General features: G+C 38.3%; 2 protein-coding genes and 1 pseudogene across 5 annotated transcripts; 1 reads left to right on the top strand and 2 right to left on the bottom strand.

Moving 5' to 3' along the window:
- Positions 1-5,073: 5,073 nt before the first annotated feature.
- LOC103707120 lies at positions 5,074-11,549 on the bottom strand (annotated as a pseudogene).
- Positions 11,550-12,213: 664 nt separating this feature from the next.
- LOC103707119 (trihelix transcription factor ASIL1-like) lies at positions 12,214-16,194 on the top strand. Its single transcript, XM_008791491.4, has 2 exons — positions 12,214-13,822; positions 15,846-16,194. The coding sequence occupies exons 1-2, from the start codon at positions 12,890-12,892 to the stop codon at positions 15,852-15,854; spliced, it is 942 nt and encodes a 313-aa protein (XP_008789713.2). The 5' UTR covers positions 12,214-12,889; the 3' UTR covers positions 15,855-16,194.
- A 3,001-nt stretch (positions 16,195-19,195) lies between these two features.
- LOC103707118 (glutamyl-tRNA reductase-binding protein, chloroplastic) lies at positions 19,196-26,601 on the bottom strand. 4 transcript variants are annotated; one of them, XM_039128103.1, is made up of 7 exons: positions 26,321-26,601; positions 26,106-26,248; positions 24,948-25,527; positions 24,732-24,812; positions 24,183-24,287; positions 21,322-21,471; positions 19,196-19,610 (listed from the first exon to the last, which is right to left on the bottom strand). In XM_039128103.1, the coding sequence occupies exons 3-7, from the start codon at positions 25,350-25,352 to the stop codon at positions 19,383-19,385; spliced, it is 969 nt and encodes a 322-aa protein (XP_038984031.1). In that variant the 5' UTR covers positions 25,353-25,527; positions 26,106-26,248; positions 26,321-26,601; the 3' UTR covers positions 19,196-19,382. The 4 variants fall into 4 exon arrangements, with proteins under 4 accessions (XP_038984031.1, XP_038984032.1, XP_017698263.2 ...); XM_039128104.1 differs by having other exon boundaries at positions 26,106-26,232; XM_017842774.3 differs by having other exon boundaries at positions 19,196-19,607; positions 26,321-26,540.
- Positions 26,602-26,681: the final 80 nt, after the last annotated feature.

Below are 26,681 nucleotides of genomic sequence, written 5' to 3'. Positions count from 1 at the left end.
AGCATTTTTAAGAATGTCAAATATTAAGGCTACCCTTTTGAAGCTTCTATCATTTAATATTTTAGCTATATTGTCTTGGCATTTTCTTTCTGGATCCTTTGTTTTGATGCACAAGACAAGCATAACCTCATGCTTAATCAATCATAATAACACAAAATCTACCACTTTTGTAGATTAATCACACCAAATTCAATTCTTTTTTTTTTAAAAAAAAGTCAAGAAGTCTATCACTGTTACTAAATTAATTTTCTCTATTTTCTTGATCTTTTGTTTTTTTTTCTTTTTTGAATAGGTTTTCTAGATATAATGTAGAGGTTGTTATAGAAGATAAGGTGGTCAAATATACTGTTAACAAAAATCAAATATTTCCCTTCAACTGCAAATTTATGAATCGCAAAGGTCCTGGTTAGATATGCAGAGTATCTTGAGCCTCTATCACAAGTAAGAGAAGTATCCATTTACAAGTCAAACTTCTAATTTTGAGCTGGTAGAAAATATTAATCATAGAGTCCTATCCTTGATCAATCACACATTAAAAATGCTTTTGAATATTAAATCAAAAACTTTTAAATGGATAATTGAGGGTAAAGATATCAACTTAAAGAGATGTGATGGCTAAACACTGCCTAAAATTCCCCTTCCCTCTCACTGTACCTCTCCGTATCACCAATGATCTGTAACTCATTCATTACTGGAATTGCAGTATTAAAACCTTGCGTACAGATCGTGGCTCAGGCCATAATTTCTGCTGTTTTCCTTTCTATTTTCCTTGATTTCGTCCGCAACAGAAATGAACTGATTCATTTATTGCACTCCGCTGGCATTCCATTCGTTGGTCCATCCTTTAAGGATCCCGTCTATTTCCTCTCGCTCTCTCTCTCTCTTCCTCATCGGCCGTTTTTTTTTTTTTTACCGTTCTTCTTGCTGTCCATGGAGAAGAACCTCCTCCTTGGATTCCACAACGTGATGCAAGAGCCCAAGAGCTGTCTTGGTTCTCTTGTTGGGTTCTCCAAGAAAGATGAGGTCTCATGACCGGTGAATCTCTCTCTTTCTCTCAAAATGATAAAAAGTAAAAAAAAAAGGACACGGCAATGCTTGGAAATACCAAAAGAGAACTTTTTTTTTCATCTTCTTGTACTTATTATTTTTAATAAAATTTAGGTGACGTTCTCCCCTTCTTTTTCCTAAAAAAACCTTTCTTTCTCCGCTTCCACAGCCATCAGGACCACCACCTCCTGCTCCTCCTTTGCCTTCTAATGCTGAAACAGATTCAAAGAACACCAGTTCCATCTTTCTCATTATTGTGATATTAGCAGTCTTCTTTTTCCTTGCCAGGCTTTTCAATCTCGTTGTCAGATACGTAAGATACTTTTTGAGCCCGACTGATAGGAATCCAGATGACAGACACAACGCCGCAGCTTTGCAAGGCCAGCTCCGACAGCTCTTCCACCTCCATGACTCGGGTGGACCAGTGTTTCATAGATAGCTGGCCGGTCTTCCTCTACAAAGCCATCATAGACCTCAGGGACCCATTTGACTCTTCTGTGCCAATGTAAATTTAAGGCAGACGACAAGCTAAGGCTGCTCCTAAAGTGTAGCCATGCCCTCCATTTGGAGTGTATCGATACTTGGCTTTTGTTCCACTCCATCTGCCCTTTGTGTAAAAGAAACCTGCTGCCTGGCTTCTCTCCAAGCAAGGGCCGAAGTCCTGGTTGTTCTGTTCTTTGAGTCTCGGGGCGCGAGCTCGAGAGAGGTTGCTTCTGATAGAGTGGAGCCCGGGCCCATGGATTTTCCTGGAGAACTTGTTCTCGGGACTCCTAGTCATGAATTTTCTCAAAAGCCACGGAAACAGGGGACGACGAAGACATGGGCTCAGCTATTTCAGAGGCCTCAGAGGAAAATGCGATTCCTGTTAAGCTTGGAAAGTTCAAAAATATGGATGTTGTTGTTGGAGGGGGAGAAGGTAGCAGCGGTACTTGTATTAATAATTTGAATGAAAGATGTCTTTCTATGGGATCATATAAGTACGTGGTGGATGAGAATTCTCTGCTTCCTGAAGCAGAAAACAGGCATTATCAAAGCCTGGGTATCGGCTTTCATTGTCCAAGTGTGATTGCCATTTGATAAGTGAAGGATTCAAGGACTTTGATCCACCAAGAAAGTCAGAATCCATATGTAGTGGTGGAAGTGCTGGTCCAAGTGCTAATGCACACAATGAGGAAAGCTTCTCTCTTTCAAAGATATGGCTCCCACCAAACGAAGAGAAACTGATTGCCGAGGATTGTTCAAGGAGGGCAACTTCTTTCTGGTTGCATCAGGCAAGTGCTGATTCGAAGCTAAGGTGTGGTGACAGCTCGAGGACAGCGTCGGGATTTGATATTGCAGTGGGGGAAAAGAGTGAGAGTGAGATGGGTTTGGATGGAAGTTGGCAGCTGTGATAACAGTATGGAGTCTTGGGCAGAGGAGCCACCAACCCTTTCAAGGAGGGTGGGGAGGCCAAGCAAAGTGGCGAACCATGTTTGAACTGGATTAGTTTTTCCATTTAATTTAGGATTGCTCCCTCTTTGAAGTCCTAGAACTTGAAAGGGAAGAAGTCAAGAAGATTGGAAATATACTAATTCCATACAGAATTTTTAGACATACCTTTGGTTTTGTCAGTTGATGAGTGGATAGCAGGTATATTCCTCAAAAACTGAAAAACAGCTATAAATTCTATGTTAATTTAGAATTTCATATTTCTCATTTCAAATTCATGCTCACTTATTTTGCTTTGCCAGGGTTTTTGATAGAATTTTTTTTTTGCTTTTTTTAAAAATGTTTTTGTACTGGGAAATCTTCATTTGAAAAAGAAAAAAGTGAGATGAAAAGGATTGCTTGATCATCTTGCATTCATTTTTCCTCGTTTTTACTCCAATATCTTGCTTGTTTTATCCAAAGCTATGAGGTTCTGAAATTCAAATGCTCACTTGCATCTCACTTTGCGCTTTAATAGGAATTTTGTTTGGTAGGGCTAGTTACGTGCCAAACAGTAGATGATGAAACAAAAGTTAATTTGTCCGTTTCTTAAATAAATTTTTTTGAAGCAATGTTTTCCATTCATAAGGCATAGACATGGAGAATTAATACGCAAAAAAATGTTTGTCATGATAATGTATATTTTTATTAGTTATAAGTTTTGTCTCCCCATATGAAGGATGATTCTTTTTCGACATTAAATGTTTGTCAGAGCTCTCCTGTTCTTCACTCCTCACCTAGTATAGTATATATTATAGCTATTTGCTACAGGTAGTCATTTAGCAAAGCTAATCAATAAACTATAGATACAGTGTTTTTATGCTTGTGTTTGTTTATAATAGTATACTATACTAGTATATACTATACTATACTAGTATATACTATACCATAATTGTATATACTATATTGTTTTGTTTGGGAGATCCCAAAGCCTAAGCAATTTTGTTTTGCTTGACAGACCCTGGAACCCCATGTTTGTTCTTATTTGACCACCATTTAGATAAAAACCACATGGATCTCATGTCTCTGGGGTATGAAAGCCAAGATGGCTTAGAAACTGGTTGGAACTCCCACGAGTCCGAGTTGAAAGTTTGGTTACAGCCCACTTATTTCTCGTGCCAATTCAGATGCAAGATTTGGTTGCATCTGCTGTCACCCTTTCAATATAATCATGTTTCAAGTCAAATTACCAAGCAAAGCAATGGTAACTATTTGCAGTTGTTATAGTCATTCCTTATAGCTTTCAAATTTCATTCTTTTTGTGCAAGTGCAAATGAGTCCCCATATTGAATCAAGTCACTTAAGAAATGGATCGAGCAGCCTCGGATGTAAGCTCGGTCACTCTAAATCGGGTCAAGTTTGAAATCATCAGCATCATCTATACATTCTCCTACAAAATTGCGGTGAGAAAGGGTGCACAGTCCTTGACCAAGAAAGTACCATTAAAGGATCAAGCAAATTACTACCCTCAGCTGCCAACTTAATGCCTGCTGAGTCGAAATACTTGTCAAGCTGGCTAAGTTTATCTTGGTTCAACGATGGCTCAGCCATTGTTTAGGCCCTTGAAATCAATAGTTATGAGGATTGGTCCAATTGAATTCATTGGGATGGTAATCCTGTTAACAAACTCCTTTGATTCTTGTGAATTGTCAAAGCAGATCCCCAAACTGATATTAAGTTCTACAAAGTCTTGCTTGCACTGGATATAATAATCACATGATACAAGATGCCTTGTCGCCATTTCTAAGGTGGGGTGTCCTGCCCACCAGCCTCATGGGGCAGGAACTGTCATGAAAGGGATGGGGGTGGGTGTTACATGATCATCTCCTTAAATGATCCAAAAGATGCGAAGGACCGCTCGCATTAATGCGAAGTCCATTTAATCAATCACCTTATTCTATCATGGCTTTTGTAATGACCTAGCCTACCCTAAACAAAAAAAGTGCAGCTTTAATAAGGATAGGAGGGAGATCTTAGTTATGCCTGCTGTGAGTTGAACTCTGTATTCAGTGGTTGCAACCACCTTTGTTGCCCTTTGGTCTATTGGATATCTCATTAAGTCAGTACATTCATAAAACTGAGTAGTCGCGCAAAGTTATAAGGACAACATGAGGATTAAGTTAATGATTAGGTGGTTATATATAAGAAGCCATATTTCTTTTTGTTTAATTAATGATTAGTGTCTTGAAATCCCCATTTTGACCTGTTTCAATATGTTTAGGTAAGCAGAAAATCAACCAAACTTAGATATCAGTAAACCAAAATAACTGATGTAAATCATAGGGCATGAGATTGCTGATTAACGAACATGAGTACTATATGACGATAAATAATAAAGAGCCGAGAAGTTTTAGATCATTAGATGGCCATTACTTCCTGATAATTCAAGTTGAGGTTGTCCAGTCCCCACCTTACTTACCAAAATCACTCACCAGTCCCCTTCCGATGTATCCTGTAAAAGGGTCATAAAATAAGTACATGATTTGGTTGTGCTATTAACCAACTAGTCGGGTTTTGAAAGCTTCTGGCTATCATAATATGCAAAAGGAATGAATATTGTTTGCGCTAAATGTTGATAATATTGAATTCTGCTATATCAACATGTCATCTTCGGAAAATCTGTTTAGATGAAGACTGGATCGATATAATTGCTGATTTACAGGTGACTATAACACCTGAAAAGACTACAAGGTTCCCATGATTTGTCACCAGTTGTGAACTGGCAATACACCTTAATGGTCACACACCTCTCAATGGAGAAGGTTGTGTGTCCCCAAGTATTTGGACCTCTGAGTAATTCACTTTAGGTGGCTCTTCCCTCCTCTGAAAAATGATTTACCAGACATCGGTTTTGTAATGGACTGTCATCTGAACCATTTGGTTTTACCAGGTAAAGGGCATTCTCAGGGATCAAAATACTGAAGACAGAGTAATAATGGCCCAAGCTTTTCTCTCCTTGACGTCTGTAGACACTACGAAGTGCACCAGCATTTGGATTGTGGAAGGCATAGAAAATGAGCCGAATTCTTTGATGAACAAGTGCCAGAGACACCTTCACATATAGACCATATAAATAGATATCAGAACAGATCCTAAGTTTGAATGCTGCAATGAAAGACATACATATCAGAACATATCCAAGGCATAAATGCTCAAACACAAACTCAGATAAATGCTAGGAGCTAAATTAGGGCACCAGAATAAATTTTGGAAACAACTAATGGTTTGGACATGCATGGCATGACAAGAGCCTTAATTTAATTTTTAAAAATACGAATTTAATTTTTGAAAATAAAAATAGCTTAGCAATCTAGGAAGTCAATCATCCAATTCTCATATTTAAAGCCCAGGAGTAAAACCAAGATATGGAAGATTTTAAGCATATTTCCAATCTTCATCCAGAACTTAACAGGGTGGACCATATGATTCAGATACTGAGGAGCAATTTTGCAATGCAATGACAATGGCGTTGTTACAATTTAAATAGTTGTTCAGTGTATATTGTCCGAAACACATTGATCTTGATGAAAACAAAAATTTTTGACTGAAACTAGCAGAAATCAATAACAGGCTACTGCAGTCTATTGCTTAACCAGTCAGCTGCCAAAATGTTTCATACATAGGGTTACTGTATAAGCTTCAAAAGACAGATTGGTAACTTAAAATTTACATGGCTCCCCTACAAGGTAGATATCAAAACCAGTGCATAGATAAGGTTGCACTGCTTCAGAAGAATCGGTACTAACTTCGTTGATTAAGCTGTCCTTGTTCTGGAATAGAATCAGATAAACTGAGTCAACACAAAATCTGGGCATCAATAAGAAAGTACCATGCAAATAAAAAACATCGCAGAATCAAGAAGTATAACTAGAAGCACTGTCAACAATTTCAAAGTTGTACATGCATAAACTATTGTGAGATGTGAATTCTAATCATGTTATATAGTCCATATCATGATATTACTGCATGTCATACATAAGATCACTTGAGAAGATTAAAGCTCACTTTTGAAATTTGGGTCTTCAGTCACTTTGCTGGGCTGTTATCAGAAGCACAATTTAAATCGTCATTTGAATTAGATGGACTCTCTGAAAATCTTATGCTGGGGAATAGCTGCCTGTCCCTGCAGCAGCTATTCCAATAGCAACAAGAGCAGAATGCCTCAAAGGATGCCAGAGTAGCTGTTTCCACTTTTTAGTTCCGAGTGTTGATGGTACGGTCTCTGTTCTCTCCATCCCCAAGGGTTTCAACAAGAAACTCCAGAGTACAGGTCACTGCATTCATCAGGCAAGAACTTTGGAAATAAATGTTCCACACTGTTTGCTACTCCATCTGCAACAAATTGAGAGGAGGCAGTATCTGCTTCCTGTTCAATGCAGCTGACAACTTTTGAGCCAGCTCCATTTCTCGAACTATACCTTGGGCATGTTTGGTCGTAAAAACATGCAATAATTTGCCTACTCGAAGGATCAACTACACAGCAGCATTTACAACCTGATACATTGAAGAATACTAGTTCCATGAAATGAAGGATTAGCATCCACAAATTGAAAGGAAGATGTACATCATAGGTTAATATACTAGTTCTAGTGAAAAAACAGAAATATTGAGATTGAATATTTATAATTTTGATTGCAAGATGACACTCCTATAATGCTACCAGCTTGGCAAACAAATTGTAACCTTATTATTTAATATAGTGTTACTTTCCTATCTTCCATATTAACTTGAAAAATGGTAGAATGTAGTGATGAAAAGAAATATGGGCAAGAATTGTCTTTGTAGTGTTTATATAGGCAGGATTTCTTCAATGGTCAGCTGAGAATAAAACACCTGAACAAGTGACGTGCGAAAAAATGGAGCTAGATATGGAGATATGACGTCAGCGGTCAGTCACTGCATATGCGGTAAGTCACCACAATGAGAATTCTAAAATGGATGCATGAGAAAACTAGGAAGCATAGGGTCAGAACTTGGTGCATTTAAGAAGAAAAGGGACCAATGAACCGAGGAAAAAAATCATGGTTTGACAACTGAGATAATCAGACCGTATGTGGAACAAAAATTTGAAGAGGTCCTTATTAGAAGAGATACTAGGCTTTGTCCAAGGGCTTGTGTAGTGAGAGAAGTGAGAAAAAAATTACAAATGCACTAACAGAGGAAGATGACCTCGACAAAAGAATGAAATGCGAAAAAGAGATTTAAATAGGAAGCACTAAAGAATTAAATAAGCCCTCTTCGTTTATTGTGGTTATAAAAAATGCATCCAGTTAACAATTTTTATGAACATGGAAATGAAACCAAGAAAAAAAGTTAAATGATTTAAGATAAGTAGAGTTGAACCTGATAGAATAATGAAAAAGGATGTTAAAACTTGAAGAAAGAAAGTTACAAGTTCCCTGGAAAAGCATGACATAGAAAACATAACCTCATAAGCATCATATGACAAGGTACTATGCTTGTATTTAGGTGAAGTTTCAAATTTCTAAAAAAAGTTTAGTTTAATTGCATAAGCTTCTCCATGGATGGTCCTAGAGGGAGAGTGAAAACAACTTCAAAAATCTCAAAAGATCTGTCAAGGAAAGCATGTACCAAACCATGCTCAACAAAATAACATTTAAAGAAAAAAAAAATGAAAGCACGGCATTAAATGATCAAATTCTAGTACCATCTGCTTAAATGTCATGCATCTTCTCATATTTTATCTGAAAGTTGAAAAGAATGCAAGTCTTGGAGCAAGGAACCAAAATGGACCAAATGCAGTAGAAGTAAGAAGCATTACATCAGCATACCTTGTCACCATGATAGTGTCGTTTAGTTAATTGGATCACAACTCTCATGTATTTAAAGATAGATCGTGATTCCTCTTCACTAAACCCAGTGATGCCATCGAGATTGCCTTATTTTCAAAGGGAAAAATAAATCCCAGACATGGATATTATAGTTTCATTATACTATAAACTAAGTTCTTCAAAAATAATTAGTAAACAACAATAACTGGCATTTATGCCTTTTTTCAGAGCATAAAAGTGCAGCATCTGCTTCCATCAGAAATTAGAAGACATGCGCATAAAGTTGTTTATTTATTTATTTATTCATTTTTTAATCTCAGGTGGTTCCTCGTTGTACCTCTTAATTTCTCCACCATCAACTTCTCATGCCTTTCCTATTTTCCTTTTTTTTTTCAAATTTGTTGAAGACTGGTAATCTCATTACATCTGAAATAAAATTGTTGAGATTTCAATTCCCTGGAAAAGTTCTTGGGATAATATCTACCAGCCTCCTGAAGTTAAAGGAAGCAAACAAAAGATATATCAACAACAATGTCACTAATCAGAAGAAAAGGATATCGTAGTCAGAGACAGCTAAAAAATGATTACTTGCAGTAGAAATCATCTGATCTTATATAGTTAGGTGACCATGGGGTGATCAAATCACCAGCATGCCAAGCATGGTGACCCATCACTCATGTCTTCTCATTTATACGTTCTGGCTCAAACACATGAGGCCAACTTGAGCTCAATAAAACAGAACTGTATGAAAGATAGACCCCAAAAAGTCTTAATAAACAGCAAATAATGATTGTTAATGGCAAAATCTTCTCTTTTAAACTACCCCACTAGTTGCAGTATAGATATAAAAACAACAAAAACTTGGAGAGGAACTCAGGTGACTTGGCCCATCTAAGAATTTTAATAAACATGTTTTGGCAACTTAATCAGAAGATTTAATTATAACAATTAAAAACTTAGTTCTTATGTTTAATTTGTTATCACATGTTTGGGGCTTTTTATGTTTTATCACTTCATAGTTTAACTCAATTATACAAATGGAACATTCATCTCAATAAGAGGAGACCTTAACCATGATAAACCGTGTGTGTATTTGATAGCTTGATACCCTGCTTCTTCACTAGAATAGGTAACAATAGTTTGTCGTTTACCCTTCAATGTCCAATATAGCTGTCGAGAAATATAACATATCATATTCAAGCAGCCTGTATAATTCATGATGAACATTTCTTCCCACAGCTGTTTTAGGCTTGGAAAGGTAAAAACTTTCAGCACCTTTCCTTCAAGAACTCTTTAATTTAAAATGAGAATGCAAAGGGAAAAAAAGAAGCTTGATAAAACAGGAATACCATGTATTTATCTATATAACACAAAAACCATGTAAGCAGAACCTATGAAGCAATGACTGCACTAGAACTTAAACAAAACTAATGTTCATAATGCACAAGTGTAGAAAGGAAGGAAGCAAACTTGGTTGGTGGACGGTAGGATGTTGGGCAAAGCTTGCATTTTTCTTCCCATTCTTCTTTTGACATTGCAGCATATTTCGCAACCTGGAAGCACTTCCAACATTAATGCATGTGATTCTTCTTCTTAAGGAGTTGATTCAACATTCAAGTATCATAAAATTGATACTTACAAAATACCATCCATAAAATTGAAAGCAACTGCTTAGTAATTACTTTTTTGTTGCATAATGTTAATTGTAATAATTAAAAGAAAACTCTGCAGTAGAGATACCATCAAACCAGCTTCCCATGGACTATTAACTTCAAAAAACCAACTTAGGAAAAGCTTCTCTAGTTTCACTCTCTATCACTCAATTGCGAATATCTTTTTACACCTAAATAAACACTGCATTTCATTATTTCCAGCTGCTTTTTCACAAAGATTTTTCAATATCAAATGGTTTGCTGACAAATCTGAAAATCTGAATCTGAAATCCCTTAATCTCATAATTTTAATCATTGGCTGCTTTTTTATGTGGTACCAACTTTGGATCTTTGGAATTTGCAAGTGGCAATTGCCATTATCTAGTAATTCTAATACAAAATGTAGGATTAGAAGGATACCTCGCTTTGCATTAAAAGGACTCAAATGGTGGGCACTTAGAAGCTGAAGCACATTATTTGGTATGCCCTCCATGTGGTTTTCATTTTCATTGGAAAGGCATAAAACCACTGGCAATTCAATTTTCCCTGCCAGGAGAGCAACGTATTAATATAGCTTGGGGGTACTCCATTACCTTGAGTCGATCTTAAGCCTGAGAACTGATCTCAAAATAGTTTCAGGCCAAGCTTCAGATATGTTGATCCTGCTCATTTTCAAACTGATTAAGTTTGCCAGGTAAATGTACGTATAAATATGACTCATTCTTTTTTCAAAATATATGTATTCAATATCAATATCAATTTAACGGAAAACGTACTTATAAATCAATAAATAATTCAGTTGTTAAATCAAGATCCTACAAAAGAATTGGCAGAAAGTATAAGGTCACACCTTGGTGCTCGACAAACGTAAATATTTCTTGACCAGACCCACTGGCATCTTTCTCTTAGCATGTCATATTATTTCCCCAACAAGCAACGGTGGAAATGGATATGACAACTGAAGAGTGATTTTTGGATGGGGGAAAAAAAAAACGCACCTTCCCCAGAGCTCCTTCGAACCCGGTTCGCATGGAGAAGAATAATTCAGCTGGTTAGCCAATCCAAAGAAATCAAGAAAGACCCTTAAAAACAAAGCCCATGAATTCCACATTACATAATCCAGAAAAAATTTAAAAGTACAGTAAATGTTACTCTTCTTGAAAAAACGAAAAAAGAGCTTTTTGGGGAAGCAATTAATACAGTTGAGAATGCACACTGCACTCCCAAGTTTGTTTGCAAACTTCAGCTCCATATTAGAAGTTAACACATCAACTAAAATAAATATTAGAAAATCAAAACTTTTGAAGAAAACAATCAATAAAACAAACCTTTAAAGAAAATTTATCTAAAAAATTAAGTGAGAGAAGGAGTAGGAGGAGGAGGATGATGAGAAGAAGAAGGCTTCACAGGAATGCGAATGATCTCCATTGCATTGACTATCTTCTCCTCTACTCCCAACACCGGACCACGAGAGTCGAGAAGACGTAGAGTCCAGAGGAGAGGAAAGACGAATGGCTGGGAAGCGAAGGGCTCAAGCACGGCCGCCTTCGGCTCTGCGTAGGGTCGACGCGCACTCGGACCGAGCCGCCACCAAGATGGTAGCCAGGTGGTGGTAAAGGGCTTAGGGCCCGGACTCTATTCGAGTTGTCCGGATGTGAAACGCGCCGCATATTTTTCTAGCTGGATAATTTTGTGTGGATATATTTTTCTTCTATCAGTATTGAGATGGCGCTAGAGTGACGTACTCACACGTAGATGGTCTAGTCGAATTTTTCACGAATTGAGGAGGACACGCAGAAACTTGCGACCCGCATCAAATATTATTTTCTGATAGGAGGGGAGCTCAGTAAAGACTGCTACGTGCGGATGGGGTTCTACCCCTCCCCCTCTCCTCATATTTTTTTACCCAAAAAAAAAAAAAACTCGGACCGAGCCGGAAACCTTCGGACCGCGGGGGGGTTTATGTGCACAAGCATCGTCAAACTTTGTCGCATTTTATTAGTGGAAGTCAATGAAGGTCGTGTGAATAGCTAAATAATTCTTTTTTAACGTTATCAGTGGCCCATGAACATTATTGGGCGGTTCAAGATGCGTTTTCTCGATATCGCGGAGGGTTTGATTGAATGGCAACATAGAAAATAATCTATGGACGAATCGGGAGCTGAACCATTGCTCTGATTTCGTGGCGGGCCCCAGGCACCATCTTCCACTATCCGGTAGCAAAGCCTAAAGACGAAGCGTTCTTCTTCTTCAAAACGCCAGCGGCTGCAACCGGACTTCAAGTCCGCAAATCTACTACATAATCCACTCCGAATCTTGAGGTACACGTTTATGTCCCTGGTCTCCAGCATAAACGCTTTCATCCTCGTTGCAGCGGCGTTGATCCTCTCCTGCTGACGAGAGCTTCCACTGCCGCGTTATTGCCTTCTGACAAGCACCGGCTACTGACCTCCGACGGTCCAGATTCCCCCACGTGGAACCAATAGTTGGTCAGTGCTGCTTCACGGCGATTCGCCGATGCCTTCCCGGCTCTCCCTCCCTTCTCCTTTTCGCCCCCAACTCTTCTCAGAGAAGGAGAAGGATAGATTCAGAGGAGAAGAAAGATGCGAACTACCACCCCAGATGAGTACTAATTTCGATTTCTGGCTATCTTTTGGATTCAGTTTTCGGTGCTGAATTTATGTTTATGGTCCTTCAATTTATGTCAAAATACCATTTTTTGTGGGGAACTATATTAGTTTTGTGGAAACCATAGTCCCATTTCCTGCATTAGAATCATTCAGAGATGGAATTTCTGCACCCAAAATGCCATCTTTTAGAGAACCCGTGCTTCGTTTTGCTTTCGGATCCTGAAAGCTGACCCCCCCCTTTCTTTAGTATGATCCCTGGTTTTCTACGATACTCGGAGGCCAGTTCTCGCTTTCGCACCCGATGGATAGCGCCCAGGGAGGCAGCAACCACCTCCCTGCCGGCCCGGATCATTCTGCTGTGCCGGCGGCGCCAAGGGGCCCGGACAAGGGGAAGCGGGATGAGTGGAGCGAGAGCGGTGTGCTGTGTTTACTAGAGGTTTATGAGTCAAAGTGGCTGCTTCGGAACCGGGCGAAGCTGAAAGGGAGTGACTGGGAGGACATAGCACGCCAGGTGTCTGCTCGGTGCTCGGGGATGAAGGGCCACAAGACCCCTAGTCAGTGCAAGAATAAGATCGAGTCCATGAAGAAAAGGTACCGGGCAGAGTCGGCCGCTGCTCACGAACCCAACTCACGCTCTTCGTGGCAGTTCTATGCCCGTATGGATGGCTTGCTGAAAGGGACCCCAAATTGCTCGGCTCAGCCCAAATCCCATCATGATATCAATCTCCAGGCTCTGCCAAAGGTGGAGAACGAGGTCGAAGTAATGGGGCGCTTGCAGGATAGCAACCAAGATGATGCGTCAAACACGTCGCCCGTCGACGGTGAAGCTGTTAAGAATGACAACGTTGATAAGAAAGAGAGCAGGGGTGATAGCGATGGGAGTGCCCCGAGAAGCAAGGCGGCCAATGCTGAGGATAAGGCAGGGAGGGATGGTAATCCATCCAAGAGGAGGAAGGAGTCAGGAAATGAGGTGGCTGATAGCATTAGGTTGCTCGCCGAATCGATCTTGAAAGTTGAGCAGGCGAAGATGGAGATGTACAAGGATTCTGAAAGGATGAGGGCTGATGCAGAGATTAAGCGTGGGGAAATGGAGCTCAAGAGGACAGAAATTATAGCAAAAACCCAGCTGCAGATCGCAAAGCTTTTTGCAAAGAAGTCACAGGGGAGAAGCAGTAAGACTGAGGGCTCATCTTTAAGAACTGAATTTGATATGCTGCCAACGAGAGATGGAACGGTCAGTTATATCCTGTGCTCTTTCCTTGATGCTTTTTAACTCTTCGAGCAGCTGTTTTCTTTCCAAAACAATGATAATTTAGGTTTGGGTTTCCCAAGCATTCAAGTGAGTATCACGGTGTAAGGCTTCCTTGCACTGCTGCTTTTAATGTTTTCCTTAATCTATGATTCTTGTTTCCCATCTATGTTTGATGGGCTTGTCTGAATCTTTGATATGAATTGTGAGAAGTGGCTTTCTTAGTTTGTACAAGTCATATAATCATGTAAAGATTGAGTAATGGTCCTTTTGCGCATGTTGGCAATGCGACAATGGAAGTAATATAATCTTTACATATAATCTACTGACAAAAATAAAAGCAACAATAGTAATTGTGACAATTACTCTGAGTACCATTAAATTAACAAGTTGTTCTTGAAAATTATTTTTGCTAGCTCTGGTTACCTAATCCCCCTGCTTTACTTTTACTAACCTAATTGTCGATTCTAGTTCTGCTAAACTTTAGAGTACACCTAATAACTTTGTCCTCATGTAACCAAGAATATTCACATGAAAAACATGAAGGTTGACTTTGGATAGTCTCTTCCATTTGCAAGGAGTTTGAGGACGTACTATGAGTTTGTATCACGCCTTTTTTATCACGAATTGCGAACTTCTGTAAACTACCTTTTTTTTATGGGTTTGTTACTGCTTTGGAACATGGGGAAAAATATGACACTCCGTTAGCTCCTATGAAGCCCAAATGTTTCTCTGAGATCTATGTTAAGGGGCAAAAAAATAATCTAAGCTCTACATTACCAACTCGGCAAGGTGCTTTAATCATTAGAGTGAAGCAATAGTCTACTGATCAGACATGAGACCAAGAATTCTAGCCCTTTCAGTGCGAACCAGTAACAATTTATGACCTGCCACACACATACGAGCTTGCAAAGAAGGTGATAACTGATTTTCATTGCAAATGGCTAATGGTTGGCAAATTGAACATAATGTTTTTGAAGTTGGTTTTAAAGCCTGTAATAATCCTGTGCTCCAATACCATGAAACTCAAGGAGCAAGTACAATATGTCGTTATTCATTTTAGTGATATCTTAACAATTGCCAAGGATAAAGAACCCTGCCTGCCAGGCAATACATCAGACTAGATATTGCAAGTTTTCCTTGTATGAACTCTAACTAATAAAATCGTGTGCACTCATAAATAAGGAAAAAATAGCAAATGCTTGTGCTGTATTTTATACGAACTTGGATAGACTTTTCTACTAGCTCTCTGTGATAGAAACAAATGGTAAAATTGGAACTGTAAGTTCAAAAATAAATAGGTGGAACAAGACATAAGAATATCACTCGTGGAATTGCTCGATAGACATTATCTGTTTCTTGCACAATTTTCTTATGAGATATGCTACACTGAGGACTCGAATTCTCTTATTCTTTATCTATCTTGGGACCTTACCTTGTACCTTGTCATTCTCTGTCGCCTAATAGGTCTTCTGTACCAAGATAACCATTGACTTTCTTATCCATATCATATTCCCAGCTTTCAATGTGAAGGTTTTCTTCCTTCCTATTTCAGTAAAGGTTGCCCTTGCCTATGGCTATGCTACATTTAACATGGGTTCACTAAGGTTCACCCTTCTTTTAAATTACTATTGCACCTTTAGATGCAGCTTGTTCAAGGACTTAGAATGCATATATGGGCATGTGATTTTGCTGAACCTTGATCCATGAGATCAGCTAGTGAAAACTATGTAGATGCATGTCCAAGTTTTGCTTAAAATTATCTTGCTCTTAGAAAATGGCAAATGGTTGAATAGGTGAGAAGAGAGGTGTCCACTCCCTCAATTTGAGACCAAATGAGTTATGTAAAGCTTGTCTTAATATTTTTATCTTGAAGAACTCTTTGATTGTCTATTTGTATCCATATGTGTGTTAAAACTCTTCCATATTGTATGAAGACTACATATCTGAGTGATATATTCATCCATCTGATGTGGTAATGATGACATTGGGTGCCAATATGTTTCAGGATGATTAGCTGCATGAAGTGGATTCTGTTCAAAGCAATGGTTCGTGTCGCTTTGTTCCCAGAAGCGCTAATATCCATTGATTTAATCTCCAATATTTCTGTGCTGTATATACCAATGTATCAATCAATGTGTACTATCAACAATGCCAAAAAACTGAAGGGAGAATTTGCCTCCCCTCAGAAGGATAGCAAGTGCAGCAATAGGTTAAATAACTAATAAAATGGTGGCTAAATCTTGAATGCTGAGGACTTTTTTCAGCTCTCAAATATGCAGGTGCTTGGGCTTCACATCTGTAAACTTTGTACAATTATGTATCTTGGAAAACAACGGCAGGTAACTATTCTCTTTGATTGCGATGTCCCTTGTTTTAGTATCGGCCTTTTATTTTGTGCTTGTTGGCGAAATCTTATTGCTGCATCATAAGCTATTTCACAACATTATTACAGCTTAACATTATTCTTCCTTTCTTTCCCCTTTTTTTTTTTTCTTATTTCTCTCGTCTTCCATCTTTCCTTCTTTTTTTTTGTTCGTGCTCTTTATTCTCGCTTTCCTGCTTTTTTTCTTTCTTTTCTTCTCCCTTCATTCTCTATTTTTTGTTCGTTCTTTCTTTCTTTCTTTAATTTTTCTTATTCGACTCCCCCTCCCGCCAAGACTTTCATATTCTCAGAGCAAGATGATGAGCGACAGGACTCCCCCTCCTCTCCCCGCCCACGAAGACTTAGAACCATGGTCGAAGGTGTATTAATATTGTATAGATGTACTCTAAAGTAGGTTGCACATCCACCATAGATAAGTATCCTAGTTCTAAAGATAGCATATTCAGTGCAGATATTATCCTAGATCTATGTAGTCTTGTGTAGGAATGTGAAAAACTCCATTCTTGTTGCCTGTTATCATGAAAAATGAAGTTATTTTTAGCAATAGCTTTCCGTGAACGGTTGCTTCTTATCCTTAAAAAAAATTTAGTACTTGACATGGTCACAATCATATCGGCTCAGATAAATGAGTCGAGTTGGACACAACTCAACCTGTTTCTTAAATAAGTTAAAAAAAATGAATTCAAATTTGATTATTTTATTAAATAGATAACACAATCTAATTTATGGCTGGTTGAATCAAGTTAAATTGGTTAAGCATTGCCATTTCTATTTGTCAATGATTCTTTCTATAATTAACTTCTCTTTTGTCCAAATAACTTGCTTTAGGAAGTTAGTTTCAATAGAAAAAGTTGTCTTATGTAGCCTCTTATATAAGTGGCAAGTGACCAACTTATGAGCCTTCCATCTATCATGTATAAATAATTTAGTGAATCATGATGGATATAGTTAGTTGATCTATATTTTTATTGTTACTATAAAATAAATCCTCATGGCTCAATAAAAATGAATATCTTTGTTGAGCCAGATAAGCAAGCATAAGTCAACACTTGATCAAACAACTATAAGAAATATTGACCAGCATCTATTAACTATGTTCAACTACAATAAATGGTAAGTCAATCGTGGTGACAGGCCAGTATTTAAGGTCAGATCAATTATATTCATATTTGTCAATCATGTTTACCGGTAATGGTGTCGGTCGATTAGAAAAGCATATACTATTTTATTTAACGAGCAATTGCATGTGTTACGATTAGAAAAGTATATACTTTTTTTTTTAATGAGCAATTGCATGTGCTACAGTTACCAACCACCCAATTCTTAGTAAATAGACTCCAAATAGTGAAGTATGGTAAATATTAATAGTGTGACAAATGATTGTATACAGATAGTTACCATGATTCATGCTATTACTTGTGATTGGCATGAAGAAATTTATTGGTAGATTGACTATTTTAAATTGATTGACCTTTTTTATTTTTTTTTTGCCTTGGTCAGTGTAATATTTTGGCCTTTTTTACTCTTGATCGAACAGCCAATTTTTGTCCATTGACCTCGTCTTGATCAATTAACCATTATTGATCGAACAATCTTTCTCAGCCTTAGTCGATCCTATTATTGGTCAATTGGCATTTTTCGGTCTTGGTTGATTGACCATACTTGGCTGATTTATTTATGTTGAATTTGGTGAAATGACGGTTTTTGATTGATTTTTTCAATCAAATTTAACATACAATTCCTCAAATATTTCTGGCATTTGTTCATTCGTCTTTTCAATCAAGTTTAAATGGAACCTCCAATTTCAAGATTATGATACACATCTTGATTTTTATATCCGGGCAATTCAACCATATACTTTGAATAACTTTGCCTCCCAGATGTAAAATTAGGGGGCCTATATTCATATGGTCGACTTTTAGATCGTGACCATATATTTTTAATGGCACTCCCCCGAGTTTAGGATTAGAAGGCCTATTTTGATAACAACCGCCAGTTTGGCCATCATCAAACAATCGACCATTTCCATTCTTCCTATTCATGAGATGGATCATTAGGTGAATAACCTTGTATTCATCTTACAGTAGTTTTGCGTAATCTGAGATAATATAGCCATAATTGATCATATCTTGTTTGAAGTCGTTTAATTCTTTTTGTGTCTGAATCATCATAATTTTTTAACTAAATAGTCATAGTCTCATTCTCACCTAGACGCCAAATCACTTCTTAAAGTGTAGCCAAAGCTGACATCACAAATTAATCACTTGACATCCCCACAGTGGAACCAAAAAAATCTTTGCATATTTTGAATGTTCCCTTGTGATCAACTTGGGTTTAGATCACTTGAGAGGAATGCAGGTTCTTTTCACACCTCAAGTAAGAGGGCTTAATGTTGCTTTCTTTGGAATGAAAGTTATAAGATGCACCTAAAGCATGAATAAAAAAGAAAGGTATCAAATCCACCTTTATTTAATATGAATGCATACAATATTGATATATCTAATACATATGATTGAGAGTAGAGATGAAATAAGGTACTGTTTTAAAGAATTGAAAGATATTTGCCAACCTCAATCCATGGGGATGGCTTCACATGACCAAGGTGAATAACATCTAGAAGACAGCATGAATGTGAATTAAGCAGGCCAGCCATATGCACTACTGCATCATCGTAGCCCCATCAAAAGAAGAAAAGGAAAGAAAAAGCTTAGAGTGAAATTTTTTTGGAGCTTGGATGAACCATAGAATTCTTCCTTTAAAAGACATCAATAGGCTTGGATGGTCTTCTCAAAAAGGGGCTTGGATAGACCCTAATGCAATCTAGGCATGCAAGAGCGGAAATTAATTGTTTATAAGAAAATTGTGGGCAACCCCAGTCATTTCTGATATCCTTCAAATATCTGTGCGTGAGGCATCCTTTTTGAGGTCTTTTGAATATGAAAGAAAAAGTAAAACAATGGTGATGCATAAGATTGCTGGAGAAAAAAAAATTGAATTTATTACGAATTCTGTGTCTTTCACCAAATAACTCTATGAGATAATGCCACTGATGAAATACAAGAGTTAAAAAAAAAATCCATAAATCACCGTGCATATCAATACAAGCAATGATCAAGCTCTTAAACAGGATACGGAAGCCGCAATAAGAATCCACACCTCCTACATTATCTTCTTCAAGCATGTCACCTTCTCAAAGTCTGGAACAACATAATTCTTCTCAACCTCCCATGCGAGATGAGACATGGAATTAAATGACGATTTCACACCCTTCTCATCTGCAACTTCTCTTGGAAAAGGGATTCGGGCTGCAAATACCCCTTTCTCAGAATAAAAATGCATGTCAAAACCTAGCCTATCGACCCAAATCATCTTTGCACCCATTACCTGCTATCATGAAGAAATCATATATGTTAATTGAAGCAAGTTTGAGGATGCAGGCATTGATTGGATATGGAGAGATTATAACCGGCTCATAATGCAATCCTAAAAGGCTAAAACAGCTGTCAGAAGAAGAAAAGGCCAGCATTGCGATTAGCAATAAAGCATACATAATCCTAACATCTACCAGAACACATCCTTTATACGAGGTACCAAATTAAAGACTTGAAAGATCTGAATTTTAGGACATGCATTATCTACTGAAATTAAAATATTGTATCTTTTCTCATTAATTGATAGGAGAATTTATTAAATGTGAGAAGAAGTTATAGCTGGTCAAAGCTAGGTTCTCAAGGGAGGGTGATTCCCTTGCCTTGTGCCATTTAAGCAAGAAAGTTCACATTATTAGCATGCTGCCGTACAAGACAAAAGAAGTTAAAGGAGAGAGAGGATGATCCCACTAGCTTAATATGGAAGATAACAGAGTTTGTTAGCACATAGTCCATGCTGCAGTTATCTACATGTAATTCAACAATGAAGTGAGCATCCTGTGTTAATGATAAAGCACCTAACTGGAAATGACATGAAATTTTTTGCTTTTATCGATGTATGCTTCTAGTGGTGAAGGTAAAATGTAAGGTGTATTCCACTTCAACAGTTCTCTGCATGTGTCAGGAAAATCATGTTATATATATTTCTCTAAAAAGAAAAACAAGATAGAACTGATGTATATATATATAAGTAAAAATAAAAAAAGAAGAAAAGAAGGTTTAGTTAACTAAAAATGGGCAGAACAATGTCCTATGGAAGGTGCCAGATCTATGTTTTTGCTTTTATTTGTGATACTAGTAATAATAAAAGCATAAACCAAGATCCGTGGTACCGAAACAACACCGTGCTAATAGGCTGGTGGTAAGATATGGTACGATACCAAGCCATATCGTTTCAGCGCATACTGACAGAGAAAAATCGGCGAGGGAGGGTGAGAGAGAGAAGGAGAGAGAGGGGGAAGGGAGGAAGGAAGAGGGCAGCGGAGAGAGAGACGGGAGGGGGGAGGGAGAGAGAAAGAGGGTTTTTGAGCCCTCTCTCGTCTGTGGTGCCCGAATGGGGGCGAAGCCCTTGTTTCGGGCCTCGGGCCCCATTTTTTTGAAACTTTTTTAAGTGAAGTCAGACTTTGGAATAGAGCCTCCATCCCTATTTGGGCAAATGGAGGAGAGAGGGCTTCAAAAACTCTCTCAGCCACCCTCTTCCTCTCTCTCCCTTCCTGCCTCCCTATCCCTTCCTCTCTCTCTCTTCCTCTCTCCCCTTCTTCCTCTCTCCCCTTCTTCCTCTCCCACGCCCTCGCCGATTTCTCAGATTGAGGGGCGGATCGGCACCCAATACGGCTTAGTACACACCAAATGGGGCGGTTCGGGATGGTACCACCAACCTTGGATTTAACAATTGATAGGAAACTGATGTAATTTCTCATAGATATGTGAAATAGTTAATAGTTGTTTTACCGACTATGTTGAGAAATTGACACGAAAGCTCACTAGAACCAGGAAATGATGTTAGTTTAGTTAGAATGATTAAGTTGGGAAAATAACTGAATCTAGCACATACCACAAAATGGTTGATGAAATCTAGGCACTTATGCTAGAAGAAACATAGATGTAAATAAGCATATATAAAAACTTTCAAGAATCTATAGTCTATACACTTGTCAATAGATTCAAACCTGAAATCCCGAGTCCACAAAAACATTGCACAATCGCTGAACATCTTCAGCATGTCTTAAATTCATCTCCTCCACAATTTTTTCAGCAAAGTCTCGAAGAGGATCGGGGTCTGCATTCATATACTCTGAACAGGCCACCCATACACCATTCTGGAAAGAAAATTTATCAACAGTTTTTAGCAACTCAAGTTTATAAGTCATTCTAGTAATTATCATGCAGAAAAGCATGGTTTGAATGAAGTATAACTGAAAACCATCAATAATTCCTACAGTCAACAGAAGATATGCATCCAATTTGCACACGAATGATAACAGCCAAAAAAATATAATTAATTAAAAGAACTCCCATGTATTTGGTACACAATAGGAAAAAATTACTGCCCATGATGTAGAGCCAACGATGTTTCATAAATGGAGTCAGATCTATGTAGATGGATTCAGAAATTATAGCCAGCAATCTATGTGCTGAAATCTACAAAATCTACAACTTCTAATTAAACAAAAATGCTTTTCGCTAGAATGATTTAACAGAACAGTGAGGCTTTGTCCCTTTTTTTTTGAGAGGAACAGTTAAGCATTGCCAATGGCTTGATCATTGGTATTAATAAGAGAACATGAGGAACAATCGAAGAGCAACCATCCAGGTACATTGACAGGGTTTGAAAGATAACATAGTAGATTTAGAGCTGTAGGTGTGTGATTCTAGTTCGGTAAACGTGTCTTCCAATATTTTCCTTTCATGATCAAGTGAACATCCTGGATATCACCTAGTAGAGTTGGGGCTTCTGAAAATGGAGTACAATGCAATTGCCAATAGACTTTCAATTACCTAATTTAACAGTCAACAATTAAGTATGGATTAAATGGTTTAGTACACTAAAAGTTTGTATTCAGAATTTCAGAGTTTGAAATCATTCAGGCAAAAACACAAGCAAGTTCTAAGAAAAAAGAGGCTGAGATTAGATACAAAAGAAACAAAAAATATTTTTAAATTTCCCGATTAAATAACATCAAGAAATTCATGTCACTAGATGCACATATGCAAGCAATGCAATATCAAAAAGCTAGAAATGTAATGAACTAGTATGAAAGTATATATATGATGCAATCGAGGTTTTTGTTGGGCACATCATAAGTTAAGTCCTCCTTTTGTTAAGCTTGCTAAAATGATTTAAGTTTATAGAGAGATTATTGTATTCCTAGTTAGCGTATTGTTTACACCCTTAACTGAAAAGGTGGCCCCAGGAAAAATCATAGTGATTAGATAGAATTGCTAGAATTATCCATAAAGAACCAAATCAGGTTAGAAGTGAACAAAATAAAAGTCATCTTCCATGATTCCTAGTTTGAACTCTACTTTAGGGCACCCAGAATTGTTTTAGGTCATATTTTGGTAACACGCAACTGTGCACTGACACCGACAAACAGGTGCAAGCACACGCACGTACACACACATGCACGGACATAGGAATTCATGGGTCGGGGGAATCTTAAGATGATAGAAAGTTATTGAAACCTATTCCTCAAAGTTCCAAATTCATCTTTATTTTCTTTGAAGAGAAAGAGAAGGTTGAGATTTTCCCCAATGCATTGAGAATTTCACTCTCTTCTCCATAAATTAAAGAGCAGAAATACATTTCATATCTTGATCAAACTTGCAGCTCAGAAGTGAAAATTAGACCAATTCTTATCCCCTTCGATCTAAATTTTTATCCTCGGTGTCAGTATGTTTCTATCTTTCACAGAGACAAAAAAACCTAATAATCTTCACTCCCCTTATCTGATGTCAGCAAGGCAGTCCAAATCCGTTCCATATTTAAATCTAGACAGGGCGAAAGCGCTTAAGAGTCCAGCAGAGTGTGATCCTTTTCTTGGATGAGTAGGTAAGAAAATTAAGATTATAAGCTACATTTTTTAGCATGTAGATCTTAAACTAGAGTACTCTAAATCAAGACATTTTATTTCTGAAATCAGTTAAGCTGTACATACCAATGTCGAGCAATATGGATGAGTCGTGAAACTGAAAGATGCAACAATTAGAAAATTAGTATCTAAATGCTTGTATAGAAAATAGAGAATAAATTGATGGAGAATCAAATTCGATATTTGCCCATGTAAAGGTGAATATAGACATTCAAGAAGGAACTTAAGTTATTGAGAGACTAAGAAGAAAAGAAAACCTAATGTTGGGTAGATGGAAGTGGTGAAAAAAGAATTTACAGAAGCTTGTTATGACAATTGCACATTTTCACATTGCTCTAGAAACAATGGATATTGTAAAGGTTTCTTAAATGTGATATAAAAATAAGTCAAAGCTCATGGGTGTAATTATCATATAAACTACATAAATATGTACATTCATGTTATGTATCACCGGAAGATTATTAGCCTAGAATGGAGAAACTATCTAGAGATGGAAACTTACAAGACTGCTATAATTCTAGGGATGAGCCAATTCCCAGAGCTAGCTACCAAACCCAGGATAATAAAAACTAGAATTGCTTTTTTCTCTTCTAATGAGGATTTGATTTGCTACTTTTAGCCCCTAGAGATGGGAGATAAGGAGTTCAATGCACATGCTTTGTTTTCATAATTGTGGTGGTCAGCCGAGTCGACATAGCAGACCATCTTAATCAAGTTGTTTTAACAACTATTTCAAACTCCACGAACTTGATATCGCAACAGGTAAAGTGGTTGCAGAATTAAAATGTAAAGGTAAGAAGAATTATTAATTTGAAACCCACTAAAAACTTTTCTCCACAACTTCACATATAATACAAGTTAAAATGAGGCAGTAATTCATATAAGACTTAAAGAACATTGCTGGTTAGAACAAATAAGTCCAACAGTTCCATCCATACCTCCTTGAAATCTTCCATGTGAAGCACCCGCTCTATTGACATTAAGTATACAAGCTCTCCATTCACTTGTTCTCCAAACTGCTTCTCCCATTTCATACGAAGCTTCTAAAAAATGCAATCAAGTTTGAAAATTAATTTATTGAGAAGATTTACAGAATAATTTCTAATCAAGCATTGCAATTTAAAAGCAAATTCTTCGAAAAGGTGGCTGGTGAGAAACTCAGTAGTAAATACAACACCAATGAGGTTAGAAATCAGTGTCATTGAATTAATAGTGCAGAAGCAGAATATAACATTAACAAATGGCGTTCAGAAATTGAAGAAACTTTATCCGACTCATGTTCTTATTTGAATTGCATGCGAAAAAGTATTTAGGACAGAGATCCAATTTTTAGAATCCAATCAAACTTTTAATAGCAATCAAATGCCAAGAAAGGACAAATGATCAAGGAAACGGCTGAGAAATTACTGATATAATGCTTAGACACGCATACAATTCTGAACAGCTCACGGATCAAATAAAAGAAAGGTGAGGATAGAAAATGATACCCTCAGAAGCAATTCATCGTCAGGTTTGCTCAGGCTTCCGAGCAGCGTGCACTGTGGAGTTCGCGACCCACTCTGCTCAAACTGTAATCACCAAAAATGCACAGAGAAACCATCAGGCAGTGGGAGAGAGATCTACAGCTCCGATGATTCACCAAGTCCTCATTTTCATACCAAATTATTGCATCTTAAACCAATCCAAAGAAGAGAACCCATCACCTGTACGTGGAAGCTGGCCCGACCGCCGATTCCAAACAAGCTATCAGGCTGGCTCAGGCACAGGGCAGGGGCACCCCGAGCATCGACAACAAAGCGAGCGCCGATGCCGAGCGGCCACCCTTCGGGGGTTAGCGTGGAGAGGGTGCCCGTGGAGGAGAGCTCCATGATGGTCCTCGAGACCTCGGCCGGCGAGAGGCGGGCTCCCCGGGGCTCCCCCATCGTGGGGGGCACCTCGGTGGAAACGGATACAAGAGAGCATCGCAGGAGGCGGCGAGAGGAGGGATACTTGAGAGCAGAGAAGCGATGCGGACAGGAGAAAGGGGCGTTCTTTGAGAGAGAGGGGTTGAGGAGAGAAGAAGAAGAAGGGAGGGTGGAAGGGAGGAGGGCTTGGAGAAGGAGAGGCATTATGGGAGGACGGATGAAGAGGGAGAGCGAAAGAGATTGGGAATTAATCGGGGAAGTTGGATTAGAGGTTGGTGGAGGAGTTGGCTCGGGCTGAGTTTTCCCGAGTCGCCTGGTGAGTCGACTCAGTTCATCTTGGCAAACCCATTTGGTTGTAGGGAAAACGTTTGTGGAGACGCTGCAAGATATGGTGAGAGTCTACCAGCCAGTGACTGATGATCCCACAAGGCGCAAGAAAGAAAAATAAAAAATATGGCTGCTGCTTGGCTAGATCTAACTTAAAGAAGCATGGGATAAAAACATCTTTAGAATAAAATCTTAATCTACCAAACATTGTGATCATTAATAATTATGCGCATGCAGTAAACCTGTGTCCGGTTCCATCTTTTTCCTGATTTTTTATCAAATTTCCACTCAGCTTGCTTCTTGAAAAAGAAAAGGTAATAAAGATATAGTTTATGTTGCTATATAGGGACACTCAACCTTTCCAATCCGACCTTAAATTAAAGAGAAGGCTTAAAAAGAATAAATTTCTTCATTTTATATAAATTTACAAACACTCCAAGTATCTAATTATAATAATATCAACCGTGCATTTTTTCCAATTGTTGCAGTATGATCCATTCTTATTTCTTGGGGTCAGAGATGTCGTGGAGGTAGCTATAATGTGGATTTTTATTAAAAAAAAAAAGATGAAATATGACATGGATAAATCTTTAAAAGAAAGAGATGAATGGGGAGGGAGCTATATCTCACAATAAGCGACTCGCCGACGACGATCACCCCCGATTCGATCATAGCAAGAGCCCCACGCTACCTCTCCCTCCGTCGGTGCCAAGGCTGCTGTTGCCGCCCCTTGCCGGAGGTGAAACACCTTCCTCTCCTACATTGGAATTCATCTGAAACGATCATTCAGCAAACCGCATTGGCCACCTACTAGCTCTAATCAAATGAAACGTGGAGGAGGTTACCCATCATCATGAGATCATAATCCTTGGCCATTGATTGGCTGCGGCAGCCATCGGAGTGATTGCAACGTGGAACAAAAAATCTGCCATCCTCGGATGCATAGTTTTTTTTTATCCCTCCACCAGCGCCAAGGTCTCGGCCTTACTCCTGCAGTCCTCACGGTAGGGCAGTGTCGGGTTCAGCGGCCATGGCGAAGCCATCTCCCTCCCGTCCATTGGCCGTGAAATCACAACGTAAAGAGAAGAAATCTCTAGATCTGGGGCCCAGATCGATTACCCCCTTCTCGCCCTCTCGTTTCGAGGACTGGGAGTAAAAAGGGAGAGGGGATGTGAGGAGCACTTGAGGAGTAGGGAGGGGATCGTC

Source organism: Phoenix dactylifera, chromosome 7, assembly GCF_009389715.1.
Source record: "Phoenix dactylifera cultivar Barhee BC4 chromosome 7, palm_55x_up_171113_PBpolish2nd_filt_p, whole genome shotgun sequence".
Taxonomy (NCBI): domain Eukaryota; kingdom Viridiplantae; phylum Streptophyta; class Magnoliopsida; order Arecales; family Arecaceae; genus Phoenix; species Phoenix dactylifera.
The sequence above is the reverse complement of the archived record's forward strand: the minus strand, read 5'-3'. Positions and strand labels throughout refer to the sequence as shown.